Genomic DNA, 17,288 nt, shown 5'->3' with positions numbered 1-17,288 from the left:
TGCTTGGAGATGAACCTGGCCCTGGGACAGTGGGAGTCATCCAAGGACAGTAGTAGGACTTAGAGTTGAAGCTCCAAGGCTGTTGCCTTTGGGGCAATCACGTCATAGATAATCACTACCAGTTGTGGCGGGTCCTCGGGTCCTGAGTGCCACTGTGGCTGCCCGCCTCAAGAAGCAATGAAATCACTGCCAGTATCGATGAAGTTCTGTAACTGCTCAGACAGATACTTCATCCCCAGGGAAGCAAAGTTAGAACTGACCTTTGGGCAAAGACACAAATTCACAGCGGAAACACAAGAGGAAGAGGAAGGCAGAAGCTTGGCTGTCCTGCATGCCCATCATGACCTCTGCAGTCACCGAGGCTAGGCCGAGCCTGTGAGATTAGCACTAAGAGCTGCCATTTAAACTATTCTGGGCAACAGCTTCTATTTCTGTGCTGGTTCACATCTTTCTTCACAAAGTCACCTAAGAGTGGAGGAGTGAAGGGAGGCTTAGCAACCATCTGCAGCTGTGGTCATCATGGACACCGAGGGGCGGGATGAGAGCTAAGGATCCCGCAGGAAGAGCTTGCATTCCTCAACTTCTGCCTTCTCCCAGGGCATGGCACAGACTTTCCACCTCTGGGGTTTTGCTGAGAGCCACTTCCCCTATCGGGCTGAAAATGTTAGGCACTCTCTGTAGATGGAGCGCAGCATGTGGTCCCAACCGTAGTCGGGAAGATGAGGCTGCATCCCAGGAGCCCCCACTCAGCTTGCAGACTGGTGGCCCTCAGCAATAGGTTGTCACAACCCTGCAGGTGGAGGGGAAGCTTATGAATCTAGCATTTCTTCACATTGGTAATGAAGAGAAGCTCAGGACCAGACAGCTTAGGCTTCCTAAATAGAGTATGTGAACCTTAGAAAGTGCCTAGATGGCCTTCATAGAACCAACCTGTTAACTGAGGTACTTTCTGGCTGCTCTCAGCCCAGCTAACACCTGCTTTTTTAACAGGACACATAGCATCCCCCTGTCAATCAATTACAGGACTTGTTAATGATGCTTCCCTGTGTTTTCCATCATGGTTGCAAGACTCCCAGCATCACCATCCCAAGGTAGGTAGCATCTCCTTCGTGTTATTCACTAGCTCACACGCCCCTCATCTTCCCGACTACGGTTGGGACCACATGCTGCGCTCCATCTACAAAGAGTGCCTAACATTTTCAGCCCGATAGGGGAAGTGGTTCTCAGCAAAACCCCAGAGGTGGAAAGTCTGCCATGCCCTGGGAGAAGGCAGAAGTTGAGGAATGCAAGCTCTTCCTGCGGGATCCTTAGCTCTCATCCTGCCCCTCGGTGTCCATGATGACCACAGCTGCAGATGGTTGCTAAGTAAGCCTCCCTTAACTGCTCCACTCTTAGGTGACTGTGTATATGGGAGCAGGTTCTTCAGTAATGCAGCTGCCTTTTCTCATTAGAAACCCCTTACACCACTGTGCCCAACTGGAACTCACTGGACCACTAAGCTATGCATGGGTGGGTGAAGCTGTTTCTTTAGTCTACTGATGGTACTCTTTTTTTTTTAAACTATATATTTTATTTATTTATTTATTTATTATGTATACAATATTCTGTCTGTGTGTATGCCTGCAGGCCAGAAGAGGGCACCAGACCCCATTACAGATGGTTGTGAGCTACCATGTGGTTGCTGGGAATATGAACTCAGGACCTTTGGAAGAGCAGGCAATGCTCTTAACCTCTGAGCCATCTCTCCAGCCCTACTGATGGTACTCTTATCTGGGACAAATAGCTGTGTTTATACCCTCCCCAGGAAAATCTACAATCAGGGGTGTGATGGTTAATCTCAATTGTCAACTTGAGATCTAGGCCAGTGGTTTTCAACCTCCGTAATGCAGTGACCCTTTACACAGTTCAAGTGTTGTAGTAACTGCACAGGAAAATTATTTTCATTGCTACTTCATCTAATTTTGTTAGTTATGAATCATAATGTAAATATCCGTGTTTACCAGGGATCTTAGGTACCCCAATGAAATAGTCATTCAAACCCCAAAGGGGTCGTAAACCACAGGTTGAGAACCACTGATCTAGAATAATCTAGAGGAAGACCTCTGGTTATGTCTGTTGGGGATCATCCCAAGTTAACTGAGGTGGGAAGACTACCGTGGGTGGCACCATTCTCTGGGCTAGGATCCTTAGCTACATAAAAACTGAGCCGAGTACAGACATTCATTGATCTCTACCTGACTGCAGACGCGATCAGCTGCTTCAGGCTCCTGCTGCCTTGACAGACCAGACCTTCAAACCAAGCCCTTCCTGGGGTTGCAGTGATGGCTCAGGACCAAGGGTGCTCGTTGCTCTTGTGGAGGAACCAAGTTTGACCCAGCCCCTCCATCTTCCCTCAAACTGTTGGCATCAGGGTATTTTTGCCACAGTCGAGAGAAAAGTAACAAAGAGGGCTGTGGTGGTTGGAAAGAAAAAGGCCCCCATAGGGAGTGGCACTGTTAGGAGGTGTGGCTTTGCTGGAGGAAGTGTGTCACTGTGAGGGTGGGTTAGGGTCTCCTTTGCTCAGTGTTGCCCACACCACTTCCTGTTGTCTTTGGTCAAGATGTAAGTCTTGGGATCCTTCTCCAGCACCCTGCCTAGTTTCCCACCATGATAATGAACTAAAACATTGTGGCATGTCTTTAATCCCAGCACCCAAGAAGCAGAGGCAGGTGGATCTCTGTGAGTTCGAGGCCAGCCTGATCTAGAGTGAGTTCCAGATCAGCCAGGGCAGTTACACAGAACTCACCGTGTCTTGAAAACCAAAAAAAAAAAAAAAAAAAAAAAAAAAAAAAAAAAAAACCAAAAACCCCAAAACAAATAAACCAAAAACAAAAAAAACCTCCATCAACGCAAAAAACCACTTTGGGAAATACAAATTCTCAGTAATTCTTCAGTTCTAACCCGTTAATGAGTCTATACTTCTGCATCTGGTAACTCCATGTTAGGAGGCCACAAAGTACCACTATGTGAGCTCCAATGTCTTATGGGAATGCAGTCTTTCTGATGCTTCAAGATATGGCTTGTCTAGGAACTGCCCAGTTCAGGAAGCCAAGAGGGTTGGCTCCTTTTTCATTTTAATCCGGAGAGCAATGACCAGTAGCTGTTGCAGCAAAAATAAGGACCCAGAGGCAGATAATGTGGTTTAACTTGAGGATCAGAAAAGCAAAGCAGCCAAGTCACTAGAGAGCTCTTACCTCTAAGAAATCCCAGACTGAGCAGGGCGGTGGTGGCACATGCCTTTAATCCCAGCACTTGGGAGGCAGAGGCAGGTTGATCTCTGGGTGTTTGAGGCCAGCGTGGTCTACAAGAGCTAGTTCCAGGATAGACTCCAAAGCTACAAAGAAACCCTGTCTCGAAAGACCACAATCCCCCCCCCCCCCAACAAACCCTCAGACTGAAAGATTCTTCACAAATCCTCAAGATGAGACTGCGCTGGAGACCCGTCTCCTCCGTTCTTATATTCCTCTAGAGCTGGGATTAAAGGTGTGTACCACTATGGCCCAGTTTCTTGGCAAACTAGTGTGGCTACTGAGATTAAAGGTGTGTGCCACCACTGCCTGGTTTGTAGGGCTGACCAGTATGGCTGTTCTTCAGGTAAGCTTTACTTATTAAAATACAAATGAAATATCACTACGAGGTGTCCCTGGGATGTTGATGCCACCAGGAAGGCAGCACTGGGTGGTCACCCTTCTCACCATCCATTAGCACCCTGCTGACTTGACCATGGGTTGGCTTCACAGCTTGAACCCTTGGTTCAGAAGAAACAAAGTCCTTTAAAATGACGTCATTCTTATCAAATGCTAGGCAGACGGATCACAACTCAAAGCTTTATTACTGGCTGTAAGCCACAGTTGCAGGCTGGCTTATTCAAATCTAGCCAGCCCAGCCCCTGGGTGAGTAGCAGCACACAGCTAAAATTAGCCTGGCCATCTGCTGAAACAGCAGCTGGGCTATTCTAAGCCCCAGAGAACCTGCCTCAAGTGGGGCTGGGCCTCTCAGGGAAAGACCCAGAGGCCTGCTGCTTCGTAGTCAAGGTGGAAGACACTGGACAATGAGCAAAGACTGGAAAGAAAGCCAGGGTCATGGGGGTGGGTGTTTCAAGGAGACTGGAAATGCACAGAGCTAGACCCAGGTCCTATTTTCTAGTTTCTTTCTTACCTGGAGCTTGCTGTTTGCATTCAGATACTGGCAATATCATGCTCCAGACCTCAGTGCTAACAGTCTAAACTGTTTAGTATTTATCACAGATGTGAAGCTGAGTACTTCACAGGGACCAGTGTTTATATTCTCAAGATAACTCAGATGATGCCAGATTTGGCTTCACTTAGAAGAGGGTCACATTATGTTGGGGAATCTGGCTTAGATGACCTGTGCCATTGACGGCCTTCTGTGGACCCCCAACTTCTGCCACCAGAATAGTGGTATCCCTCAGAGTTAAGACTAAGACTGTTCAATTAACAGTCTCCAGTCACTAGAAAGTCTCCTTGGGTACTTTGCTCTTTGACTTGAAACTGCAGTCAAGTCAGGCAGTGCTAGCATTTGCCTTTAGACACTCAGAAGACAAAGCCATGTGAATTCAAGACCAGCCTGCCTGGTCTACAGAGTGAGTTCCAGGACAGCTAGGGGCTGCTACAGAGAAACCTTGTCTCGAAAAACCAAAACCAACCAACCAAAAACAACAAACTACAGTCAATGCCCCCAAGTGGTTGCCCCAGCCTTACCTCTGTAATTGGCTATAAAGCCAGGGCTGGTGCTTTTGCCTTCTCCTTTCACAGTCCAGCTCAGACTTGATTTTTATTTTAAAAACAGATTTATTTATTATGTATACAGTGCTCTGCCTGCATGTGTACCTGCACCCCAGAAGAGGGCACCAGATCTCATTATAGGTGGTTGTGAGCCACCATGTGGTTGCTGGGAATTAAACCCAGGACCCTTGAAGAATAGTCAATGCTCTTAACCCCTGAGCCATCTCTCCAGCTTCCTCAGATGTGATTTTTAAACTTGTTTTCTTTTATTCTAAATGGTTGTAAGAACCAAACCTGGATCCTCTTCAAGAGTAAGTGTGCTTAACCACTGAACGTAGCTTGGGTTCTGCCCCCTAACCATATCCGTCAAGGAGGTGAGCCACACAACACAGGAGTAGAGAGCCATTTGCATTTTAATTGAGAACTATTAGCTCTTTGGGTGGCTATACTGATTACAGAAGGTTGAATCTGGAAGACAAAATTGCTCATGGACTAATCAAGAGTCCCAGAGATTAGGTTTCCCCAGTTAAGGGCTCCTGGAAGCCCCTTCTTTTTTGGTTACCCCCTATCACTGAAAACCAAAGCAAAACAAAAGTCCAGAAGGCTAAGAAAGGAACAATAAGTCCAAGATAAAAGAAAATCTACATAGTATGAAATTAGTTTTTATTTTTACTTTAAAATAAATGCTTAACATTTTGCCAAAATCAACCCCAAAGACAAACCTTTGGAAAAGGGAGGAAGCACACTTTCCTTCATGTGGAAACCAGTAAGGCAGACATTGTGACTGTGGCGTGGCTTGGGTTTTCCTCAGAACTAGTCTAGGCAAACAAAACAAAAACCTCTCCCCAACTTTTCCTCTACTGTCAGCTGTGTCTAACAGGGATGCGCCTGGTAGGATAAAACCCCAAACAACCCTCCCACCGAGTGCAACATGGACAAGGGACTTGAATCCAGAGCCCTTTAACCTGTCTCTATAAAACCCTAAGGAGAGTTGGTGAGGGTGCCACCCTTAGGCAGCGGCATGGCTGAGGTTTCTCGGTGTCTGTGGTGTGGAGGCACCTGGGGGGTTGGGTGCTGGGTACAGCACACCCGTCACACTTTACCACAGGGACGTCTTAAAATTGAACTTCAGTTTCAGCAGGTATTTCAGATTCACCTGAGCAATGTCGTAGACAATGTACCTGGAAAGGCAGTGGTCAAGGAGCCAACCATGGAGTTCCGTGACTTTCCTCACATGAAATCCCCTCAAGGTGGGGGAAGGCGGGTGCCCAGAGAACAGGCTTACCCGTACAATGGGAGTCAAATCTCAAATGCACACAGGAGACCACCCAAGGGAAAAGTTGTTACCATCCCCAATACACACACACCCGCTGGGACAGTTCTGGAACACACGGCACAGGCCATGAAAGGATACTCATTATATAGTAGGCAGGTGTCATTAACACCTGATGGGACCCCTGTCCCCAGTGGAACCTCTACACCCTCCAGGGTGATGCTGGCCGAAGGGTCAGGGGTGGTTTTGCCCAAACCTGTAAGGAAGAAGGATCAAGTGCTAGGCATGATGGGGATGAGCAAGGAACTGTGAAAATGTCCTGGGCACGTGATGCGTACTTTATGCAGGATGTGAGTTCACTTAAACACCCTTCAGATGCAAACATGGAAGTCACAAAGGTTCCAAGGCACCAATATAAGCCAATAAAGCCATGGAGGCCCAGATGGAGTAGTAACTGGGGAATGAACACACACAGGCCTTGATCATCACATGCTACCCACTCATTCCAGGCACACCAGAGGGTCCTCCTGTCCCACAGAACTCCTACGGCATTATGACACTAGCTGTAGTCACAAGGAATGAGACGGCTTTGTTCTATGAACCCCTCACAGCAGCTCCACGAGTCCAGCCTTAGGAGGAAAGTCCCCGCCTCCCCATCTGCCACGCCAGGCTGGAGACAGTACCTTTGACACTGTGCTTGCCCTTGGGTAACTTGCTGATGTGTGACGCATGTTTGAGTTCGTACCTATTCAAAAGAGGACGGTCTCAGACTAGTCCCTGGGTACTGGGCTCCCAGTCACTATTTGTCAGCGTCTTTACTGTCAGGTAAACTCAATGTCCATGGAACTCTGTCCTCCCTTACAGTGGAATCTACCTCTCCAGCTCCTGGACTCTTCAGAACCAAGAGTATTCTCAAATACAGAGCCTCCAACAACCACCACTGCTATGGGGTTATCTCCAGAGGAAGGCCTGTTTGGAGCTGTGGCCAGCTGCTTGAAGTCTCCTGTCTAGTCTACCCTATGGCCTAGTTCACTGTTATCAGGAAGGAGATTGCCTGAATGAAGCTGGAGGAATTGGATCTTTGAAGTATAGCCTCCCTGCTTCCCTGCACTGCAAAAGGACTCCTGCTGCCAGTTCCTGGCCTCCTGCCTTCCTTCCCCCAGGTTTTCATACCATCTCTCAATCTCCCTCCCTTGGTCCCCTGAACCACCCACTACTACTGTATTTACAAACAAGCCTAGTAGACTTCAGGGTTCATTAAACTGGTGGAGGATTTCCATGGTTGTCGCCTGGCCAAGGAGACTCTCCTGGTTCACTCTATCTACCTGGCCATGAAGCCAGGATACTCACATGTTTCCAAGGGCAACTTCTCCCAACAGCAGTAAACCAATCGGGTCTCCCTGAGATGTGTGGCAGTAGTTCGCACTTTTGGATACCATGTCGGCAAAATAGATCCCCTTTCCAAACATGTAGCCTGTCTGGAAAGTTGAAAGAGGGACAGCTGAAAACCTTCCAAGAGTAAGTCAGCAAGGCGGTGGTCCACTGAGTACCCACATGAGCCACTGCTCAAAGGTCAGTGCTCACAGAGGAGCTGTGGGAAGGCATTTCACAGCTTAGGATGCCACTTTCTCCTAACAGGAGTCTCATGCGGGTAATGTGAAGATTTAATGAGATTTGATCACTACTTAAGAGGCTGGGATGGCCACATCAGAACTCCTGTCCAGTTGGTCCTTTCTTTAACCCGGCAGGTGACATCTATTCCTTGTTCTGTTTATTAGTGGAAATTAGGGAGCTCATGGAGTTGCATGCCTGGGCTCCAAAGCCTGTTCTTTGCATGTCAACAAGTCCAGTCTTCAGAGCATCCTGTCTAGACACTTCCAGAAGCTGTCACTACTGACAGGGCTGGCACAGGCTTAGAGGCTCTCCCGAAGCACCCAGGGCTTTCAGGAGATTACTGCAGGAACACATACTTCCACACTTCCCCATACACGAGGTCAGCAACTTACCACAGGGGCTTCAGGTGGGGCTATCCGCAGACCCTGCGACAAGATGCCAGCAAAGTTGGTGGTCCTGGACCCATGCCACAGCAACCTCCGATTGTGAAGCTGCTTGAAGGGCTTGTAGCGCTGGCTCTCTCCCTCACGCTCTATCTTAAAGATCTGTGCGTTAGCAAAAGCGAGGCAGAAACTGTGACTCAGGGTAAGAGGTGGACACAACCAACTCTACAATACCACTAATTCTCCAGTTCAACAAACAAGTCACTTCTGCTCTGCTTACTTAAAAATAAGTAGGGCTGGGCGTGGTGGTGCACATCTTTAATCCCAGCACCCCAGCAGGCAGATCTCTCTAAATTCAAGGCCAGTATGGTTTAAAAGCAAGGTTCAGAAAAGCCAGGCTACAGCCTGTTTCAAAACAGAGCAAAGCAACACAGCCCACTCTTTCTGAGCCAGACCCAGGAAAGTAGGGGACGGGGAGACCTGGCAGGACGGAAAGGGGTAGAAAGATTCTTACATCTATCACTTCCAAGTCATAGGCATTGTGTGTGGTTGCATGAGTGTTCTTCACGTACTTCCTGATGACCTCAGCTTCCTCAGAATCTTTGTCAACCACCTGGAAAAGAGGCATCTGGGATCAGGACAGGGAGACCCCCAGAGAGCCCTGTGAAGAACCATGATATACAAGCCTAGAGGATGCCAGGAGCTGTTCATACTGCCCAACAAATGACATCTGCAGGCCTAGGCCAGGTCCCATGTGCCCAAACACCACTTCCTCATCCACTTGGACTGCTAGGAGGAGCCCAAGAGTTCTTTCGAGGCACTAAGTATGAGTCAAGCTAGAAACATGAGATTCACCATTAGCGAGGTGGAACCAGAAGCCCAGCTCACCTATGGAAGGAACACAAAGTGATGTCATACATTTTCAATGTCTCTAACCCAGTCCTAAGGATGGAACCAAAGAGCCCTGCACAGCCCAGCAAGCGCTCTATACCCCAGCCCTGCAATCCACACTAAATATACTGAGCTTATGCAGAAGGCATGGATGTTCTTTATGTAGTCTTATTCTAAGTTTGGAAAAACCTAGAAATTCTGGTTTTCTTTGCTGCCTCTTAATAACAAGCTTTATAACCGTAGATGCAAACAGAAGCTTCTTCACCAAGACCTATAGCTCTCCCGTTAAGAATGTACATTTGCCTTTAATCCCAGCACTTGGGAGGCAGAGGCAGGCGGATCTCTGAGTTCGAGGCCAGCCTGGTCTACAAGAGCTAGTTCCAGGACAGGAACCAAAAGCTACGGAGAAACCCTGTCTCGAAAAATCAAAAAAAAAAAAAAAAGAATGTACATTTGACATTATATCCAGTTTGTGAGGCAGGCAAACATAGGGACTCTACACGGTCTGAAGTAAACTTCTGCAGAAAATCTTGTGCTAGCTAGTTTTATGCCAACTTGACACATCTAGTCACTGGAGGGAGCCTCATTTAAAAAATGTCTTCAGGGCTGGAGAGATGGCTCAACGGTTAAGAGCATTGCCTGCTCTTCCAAAGGTCCTGAGTTCAATTCCCAGCAACCACATGGTAGCCCACAACCATCTGTAATGAGGTCTGGTGCCCTCTTCTGGCTAACTGTATACATAACTAATAAATAAATTAAAAAAAAATGTCTTCATTAGACTGAGCTGTAAGCAAGCTTGTAGGCATTTCCTTAATTGGTGACTGATGTGGGAGGGCCCACTCTATTTTGGGTGGGGCCATCCCTGGGTTGGTAGTCTGGGTTCTGTAAGAAAGCAGGCTGAGTAGGCCATGAGGAGCAAGCCAGTAAGCAGCACCCCTCCATGGCCTCTGCATCAGCTCCTGCCTCCAGGTTCCTGCCCTGACTTCCCCTGATGATGAACTCTGACCTGGAAGTTTAAGCCAAGTAAACCCTATTCTTTCCCAAGTTGCTTCGGTCACGGTGTTTCATCACAGCAATAGTTAAGTAACTCTGACTAGGACAAATCCTCTATCATTTTATGCTTATGTGAAATTGGGCATCCCAAGATTAAAATCAGATGCACTATGAGAAGGACATGCATGGGGGTGAATGGCAAACATAATCAAGCCTGTCAATCAGAATAGCGGATCACCCAACCTACACTATTTTTGCAAACCATGAGCCTTTCTATTCTTTGATAGGCCAAGAATTTGGAAACACTCTTGCATACTGTAATCCTGTCACAGGTAAAAAGAATCAGAGGCATGCCAGGCTGGGGGCAGAGACACACAGCCCAGGCAGGGCAATTCCCATATGCCTGAGCCTTCAATATACCCAAGTTCAGTTGACTGCTTGTACCCGAAATAGAAGAAAAGGAACTTTTGGCAGTACCCTAACAATCCAGTCTGAGACACTAGCTCAGAAGACTCTTGCAGGGGGCTCCAAGGACCACCACCATCGGGATATGTGAGAGGGCAGGCTCAAGGCCTGGCTGCACATTTAAGGAGCTGTGAAGATGGCCCTGATGCACACATAGGTTGGGGACCACTGCTCTTGGGTGAACTACTGAATACTTGGGAAGGGGCAGGACTCTTACCTTAATGTCAGTTTTGAGCTTCTCGTAGTTGACATCAATGGGGTCCTTACTGCTGTCATCAGACCCACCTCTGAGAAGACTATAGGCCACCTCGATGTCCAGGAGGTTGTCCAACATCTCCACCTTGGCCTGGGAACAAAAAATTAAGACCTGGGAGCTAAGTCCATAGGGAAGGAGACAGAAGTCAGTATGTAGATGACACCCTACAGTGTGTGTGGGGACCTCTTTGTTGGTCAAAGGCTGCCATCACCTCCCACATAGCAGGTGACACTCACAGGCAATCTCTGACTTGCTAGTGAGGCTCTGATGCATGGGGAAGTGAGTGGCAAATGTCAGAAACCTTACACACGAATGACGGGCAGGGAAATAGATGCCACAAACTGACCTCCGCCAGGGAATCATGGGGGCCTTTACATGGGGACAGAGAAAACGGTCTTCCCTAGTGACAATTTCCTAGACTTAATTGGTCAAAGAAAGGAAAGAAACAGTAGATGCTGTTCTGAGGATACAGTAAGGAGGGCAGAGGCCTACTACCTGCACACTGTCTGCATTGTTCAGGAGCGGAGGCTTCTTCATTCCGAAGTCATGGGGGATCAGGGTGTAGAAGCGATTAGAGAGATCCAGGATCTGGGAGTCACTGCTGCCCTGAGACACTGCCTGGAAGGGAAGGGGACAGAAGGACACAGGACTGACACAGCTGCTGTATGCACGAGCAGGGAAATGGTCATTAGAGCCCCTTCTCATCAGCGCGGTGCAACTGAGCGGGGCAGGACCGTGGTCCTGTAACACATAGTTAATCCGCACAAAGTGCTGTTGCAAACTCTATGTGGTGGGCTCATGGCTACTGGTGTAAAATTCCTTTGGCTTTTATGTTTGAAAACTATTCAACTGGGCATGGTATGGTGGCACACACCTTTAATCTCAGCACTCAAAGGCCAGTGGATCTGAGTTCCAGGCCAGCAAGGGTTACACAGAGACCTTATCTCAAAGATAAGGAAACTGTTCATAATGTTGGAGAGCACGAGCCAAAAAGAGCTTGAGCCGGGAAGCCCAAACAATGTCGGTGCAAGTAGGGACAAGGTCTCCACCAAATTTTTAAGGAGCTTATTACATATCCACTAATTAAAAGCGTTACTATTTGTATATTTTGTTAACAATCTTTGGACAGTGACAATATTTACTGAGCTGAAAAAAATTATCCAAATCCACATAAACCTGGTTCAATACTGTCACTGTTACCCCACAGTGGATGTGGCTACTATCTCTCACCAGGAGAGATGCTGGCCTGGCTGGAAACCCTGAGGTACTTGCTTACCTGCTGGACCTCACTGAGGATGGAGTAGGCGGCCTGGATCTGCCTTCTGCTCAGCTTCCCCAATGGCATCTTCTGAAGGTCAATCTGAGGAGACAGGGGACACAAAGGCTGGGCATTCTGTGCAGTGCTGACAGGACACAGTTCCCTCACAGATCAGTGACCCACCTGCACAGAAATCACAACCCTTTCCCCTGACCCTGTATTCCAAGTACCAGCAGTCCAATGAGTACAGTTCAGCACTTCTGAAGGAAGAGGCAAGAGAATTCCTACCAATCCCACAGGACCAAGGTGAGGGATTAAGCCTCCCACTGCAGGCTGTACAGCCCAGGACACTAGAGTTCAGGAATAAGAGCCTCAATTGTCCAAGTGGTGAATTATTTTTTCAAGAACACACATCTGATTCAATACTTCCTGTCAAATCAGCCACCCTTAAGGCTACACATTTGCTCCCAACAACACTACGACTGAGCACACCACGTTAGGCTCTCCTGTTAATCTGGGTCTGGAGCTGAGAAGGCAGATGAGGTCATTATGTTCTAGTGATGAGAAACTGACAGTTCCCCACTCACAAACCAGGAGGACACCTACCCCCTCCTGTGAGTGAACTGGTCTGTGCTGTTCACTCAGTGCCTGAGGTGTGACACCTGTGTGCTGCAGGAACCTACACCTTTTGGCCTGAGACTCTGGCACGGGCACACCTACCAGAGCTGCTGGATTTGCAGAGCAGCCTGCAGCTTCTGGGCTCATGGCTGGGGAGACTGGAGCGAGGTGAAAGCTCCTGACATGCAGGCCCACCCAATCAGGAGCAGCGCTGTTTCATCTGCCACTGTCTTGCCTCCAAGCTTTCCTTTCTCTTTTTGTGTCTCATGAATGTGAGGCAAGCACTTGACCATGGCTACACCTAATTCCAATGTTTAAGAGAGAGCTGACAGGAGTTTGACTGATTGACTGGAGCAGGGGGTCAAGATGGTGGTGGTCCCATTTTCTTTGTAGTTTAAAATTTTTAAAAATGATTTTCTATCTATGACTGTTTTGCCAACATGCCTGCATACCACTTGGGTACCTAGTGCCTGTGGCGATTAAAAAGATTCCCTTGGAACTGGAGTTGCAGATGCTTGTGAGTTGTCATGCGGGTGCTAGAAACTGAACTCAAGTCCTCTGAAAGAACAGTGAGAGTGCTCTTATCTACTGAGCAATCTCTCTCCAGCCCAGTTTTCATTTTCCAACAAGTGAACCAAAGTCTTGGACTTCCACTGGCATCAGCTGGCTGGTATGTTTGGGTCCCAAAGAACCAGACCTGTATTGTACACTGGATGCTCCACAGCACGTGATGCCTGGCAAGCAGGGCTGAGAGAGAACACGAGAACTCGCCAGGCTCAGCACCCACCTCGTACTCCACCAGGGCCTTCTTCATGTTCTCCACGTCGAAGATCATCCCGACAAGCTCCTGCACTGGCTTTGGGAGCTTCGACTTAGTGCCAGGCTTTATCGTTAGCTTCTTTACTGCCTCTTCATCCTTCAGGTCAGCAGAGAACCCAAAGAAGACAAAGGGCGGTGTCATCAGGGCTTAGCTACAGGTAACTAAGATTTAGGATAGGCTACAGCCAGCAAAAAAAGCCAAATGTTCACCAAAACTCTCCAGACCATAGTGGCCAGGAGGGTTTCTGCACAGACAAAATAATTTTTATGCATTCCCAAGCCGCACCCTCCCCTTCAGTTGTTCTGATAACGCCTGTCCCTCTCTGGGTACGTTGGTGCCTGCAGAAGAAGCTGCCCATGCCCGCCCATGCTACCTTAGAAGGGCTGGCTATGAAAATGAAGTTCAGACCAGCGGGCAGGGACCTGTTAGTACTGCTCACCCAGGGCAAGCTGCAGGACCCGTCTCTATCCCCTTCCCTACAGTACCTATCCCCATGCGCCATCTCGCTCTGCCAGCCCGACAGAGATGCAGCACCTGTCAGCCCGCTTTGACCTTCTCCAGGTCGCTATTGCTAATGAACGAGTAGCACATGAGACTTCACTCCTGCCTCCCGGAGAACTGGGCTAAGCTAACATCAACTTGTTGTGACTGCCTCCTCTAGTTTTCACACCTAAGCCTGACAAGGCGGGCGCTGCGCTGCCCTATCATGTGGGGTATGGGCAGTGGGAAAATGAAGTGGGCTGTGGACCTGGGTTCTCCCTGGAGGGAACTGCAGTCACCTGTGCCAGCAGTGCTCCTGGTGCTCCTGTCATTTCCCAGTGGACCTACTGTGCACACGGAGCTTTAGAGGTACTGGCGGGCAAACTGTCTACCAGCACATTATTTATGACATAGTGACTCCACTTCTGAAGGCACACAAGCATCCATATGCCTACCTGTATCACCACAGCAGGTCCCTGCAAAGAATCTAAATGTCTGACCAGGGGGAGGGGCTGCTTTGTTTTGAGCATCTGTGATTTCTGGCTCACCCCAAGATGGAGTTCCAAGCAATTTGAAGAAATGATGCTTTAACTGTGTGAGGTGGTATACATCTTTAATCCTAGCACTAGAGGCAGGCAGGATCTCTGAGTTTAAGGCTAGCCTGTTCTACATAGTGAATTTCAGGTCAACAGGACCCTGTCAAAAACTAAAATTAAACAAACAAACAAAAAACCCCTCAAAGCCTCATGACCTCAACAAATATCTAATCAAACCAACCTAAAAACAAATACATAACTACCCCAAACACAACCCAACATTCCAAAAGGAAACAGTATCTTTGGGCAGGCGTTAGTTTCCTATGGCAGCTGCTGGCCAAGGGATCGACCACTGAGATTTTTAAATACACCACTCTAAATCAAGCCAAGTGCTATGCAAGCACCACCCCAGGTGCCATAATACAAACTGGAAATGCTCAACAGTTCTGCTGCTACCAACTACGTTATAGTGAGGCCATTTTGCACAAGGCTGGGTTAAATTACTAAGGTTAGTGTCATGGTTTCCGCTTTTAAAACACCTATCTGTCTTACACTGAGCTCCTTATGCAAAGCGTTGTCTTTGGAGAAAGTGTGTGGTGGTCCTGGGTCACAAGGGTAGAGATGGGCACGTACCACACAGTACGTAAGGCAGGGTTCAAATATTGTGGCAGGAAAATGACACCAGAGGTGAAACTAGCCAGATGCAGACATACGCCACGACTTCACTATGGTTAATCCTGGATAGTTTTAGTGTCCGTGCCTTTCTCAAAAATTTTCTGAAAGAAATACTAAAGATATTTAATTCAGTGGAGGGTACTAAGTCAGACCAAGCCAGTTCACTTCCAAGTCCAAGGTCTCAAGACTTCAGCCTACGCATTATGTAAAAGCTAAATTCTACTTAAAAAACAAAAACAAGGGCTGGAGAGAAGCCTCAGAGATTAAGAGCACTGGCTGATCTTCTGGAGGTCCTGAGTTCAATTCCCAGCAACCACATGGTGGCTCATAACCATCTGTAATGAGATCTTGTGCCCTCTTCTGGCCTGTAGGCATACAAGGAGGCTGAACACTGTGTATACAATAAAATCTTAAAAAACAAAAAAAAAAAAAACAAAAAAAAAAAAACCCCAAAAACCAAAACCAGAGTTTCACTATGTAAGCTTGGCTGCCCTGGAACATGTTAGCATGAAGACCAGAGTGACCTCAAGCTAACAGAGATATACCTGCCTCTGTTCTCTGGAATTAAAGGTGGCACCACACTGCCCTTCTGAATTCTATAATAATTTACTTTTATTTTATGTGCACTGGTGTGTTGCCTTTATGTATATCTGTGTGAGGGTGTCAGGTCACCTAGAATTGGAGTTACAGACAGTTGTGAGCTGTCATGTGGATGCTGGGAATTGAAGCTGGGTCCTCTGGAAGAGCAGCCAGTGCTCTTAACCACTAAGCCATCTCTCCAGCCACCTCTAAATTCTATTTTTAACGCAGAACTCACAACACTCTACAAGAGAATTTCTCCTTTGAGGCATGCTGGATCCCAAAGACATGGAATTAAAATTTGCACCCATTTATAAATCTCAGCGATTTTACAAAACCAACATGTACAACCTTCCAGAAGGTAAGCATTACAGTGAAGGGGCCCAGAGCAAATGTAGAAATTTCTCTTATTTCATGTCTCAGAATCACTGCTGTGGGTGCAGCAACACTTGTGACTGCACATACCTGTAATCCCAGCACCCAGAAGGCTAAGTGGGAGGGTGTGAGCTCAAATCCAGCTGGAGCTCCCTCCCACCCTGTTCCTATCTAAGTTTCATTTGATGCTTTATGGCATAGGTCTAAAAATAATTTTCTTTTAGCTATGGAGATGATCGTGTGACTTCTGCTCTCATTCATAGGCAGTATTGAAATGTCAACCACCTCCAATTCGGGGTTTATATTGCACTTGAACTTGGTGTATACAGTCTCACATACTGCTTGATTTGTTAGTTGAGGATTTTGCATTACAGATATGGTATTCAACAGCTTTTTCCTAATGTTCTTGGGTAACACTGGCTCATGTAATGAGCCAGGAAGTTCTCTTCTGTTTTGGGGAGATTTGTCACACTGCTACCATTAACTCTTATCTAAATGTGTCACTGTTCACCAACACCATCTGAGCCACACTGCGGAGTAAGGAACAGATGATGGAAAAGCTCTATCCTGATTACCTGGCCGTAGTCGATCTCCAGAGGGTAGAACTTTTGGGGATACTTTGTGAAGGTTTTTGAGTGCCAGGCATTTCCAGTCTTCTCTTCATATAATTTCATGAAGTTTTCAATAGCATCCTCTTTAGATGGCATCTGTTCAAGTTTGTTACTGCCGATAACCGTGCCCACTCGGCCCCAGGATCGGAAGATCCAGTACCTGTGAGAGGATACGAAGGAGGCAGACAGAGGATGAGCTTTTGTTCTGTTTCATCTTCAGTAAGGGACAGTCTTCCCTCCTCTCCTCTCTGTGTAGCCCTGGCTATCCTGGAACTTGTTCTGAAGACCAGGCTGTCCTCGAATCCAGAGAACCATCTGCTTTGTGCACCACCACTGCCCACCCAAGGGACGCTTTTACAAGTGTGCGCTCTCGCTCTCTTTCCCTCCCTCCCATTTGTTGACTGGTGCTACAGGTGGAACCAGGGCCTTGAACACACTAGGTAAGCACACTACAACCGAGAGAGCCTATACACTCCAAAACAATCACCTTCATTCTAGTAACCACCAAGTATGGAATGGCACTGAAGAATAAATTTAAAGCCTGGTGGTGGTGGTGCACACCTTTAATCATAGCACTTGGGAGGCAGAGGCAGGTGGATCTCAAGAATTTGAGGCCAGTTTGGTTTAAAAAGCAAGTCCCAGGATAGCCAGGGCTACAAAGAGAAACTGATTCAAAA

At 47.6% G+C, this 17,288-nt stretch overlaps 1 protein-coding gene across 1 annotated transcript in view; it reads right to left on the bottom strand.

Moving 5' to 3' along the window:
- Positions 1 to 5,430: 5,430 nt before the first annotated feature.
- The window catches only part of Parp1 (poly(ADP-ribose) polymerase 1), a 32,476-nt gene continuing 20,618 nt past the window's right edge, over positions 5,431 to 17,288 (bottom strand). The window contains exons 13-23 of the mRNA XM_041635403.1: positions 16,576 to 16,771; positions 13,323 to 13,451; positions 11,936 to 12,019; positions 11,155 to 11,277; positions 10,621 to 10,749; positions 8,569 to 8,667; positions 8,064 to 8,216; positions 7,408 to 7,535; positions 6,741 to 6,802; positions 6,199 to 6,313; positions 5,431 to 5,965 (exon numbers count right to left, since the gene is read on the bottom strand). Of these exons, the coding sequence (XP_041491337.1) occupies positions 5,884 to 5,965; positions 6,199 to 6,313; positions 6,741 to 6,802; positions 7,408 to 7,535; positions 8,064 to 8,216; positions 8,569 to 8,667; positions 10,621 to 10,749; positions 11,155 to 11,277; positions 11,936 to 12,019; positions 13,323 to 13,451; positions 16,576 to 16,771 (1,300 nt within the window). The 3' untranslated portion in view covers positions 5,431 to 5,883. The remainder of the gene's footprint in view (positions 5,966 to 6,198; positions 6,314 to 6,740; positions 6,803 to 7,407; positions 7,536 to 8,063; positions 8,217 to 8,568; positions 8,668 to 10,620; positions 10,750 to 11,154; positions 11,278 to 11,935; positions 12,020 to 13,322; positions 13,452 to 16,575; positions 16,772 to 17,288) is intronic.

The sequence above is a fragment of the Microtus oregoni genome, unplaced genomic scaffold (genome assembly GCF_018167655.1).
Source record: "Microtus oregoni isolate MIOR12 unplaced genomic scaffold, Mior012 000047F_ref0000412, whole genome shotgun sequence".
Lineage (NCBI taxonomy): Eukaryota > Metazoa > Chordata > Mammalia > Rodentia > Cricetidae > Microtus > Microtus oregoni.
This window is presented reverse-complemented; position numbering and strand designations above follow the sequence as displayed.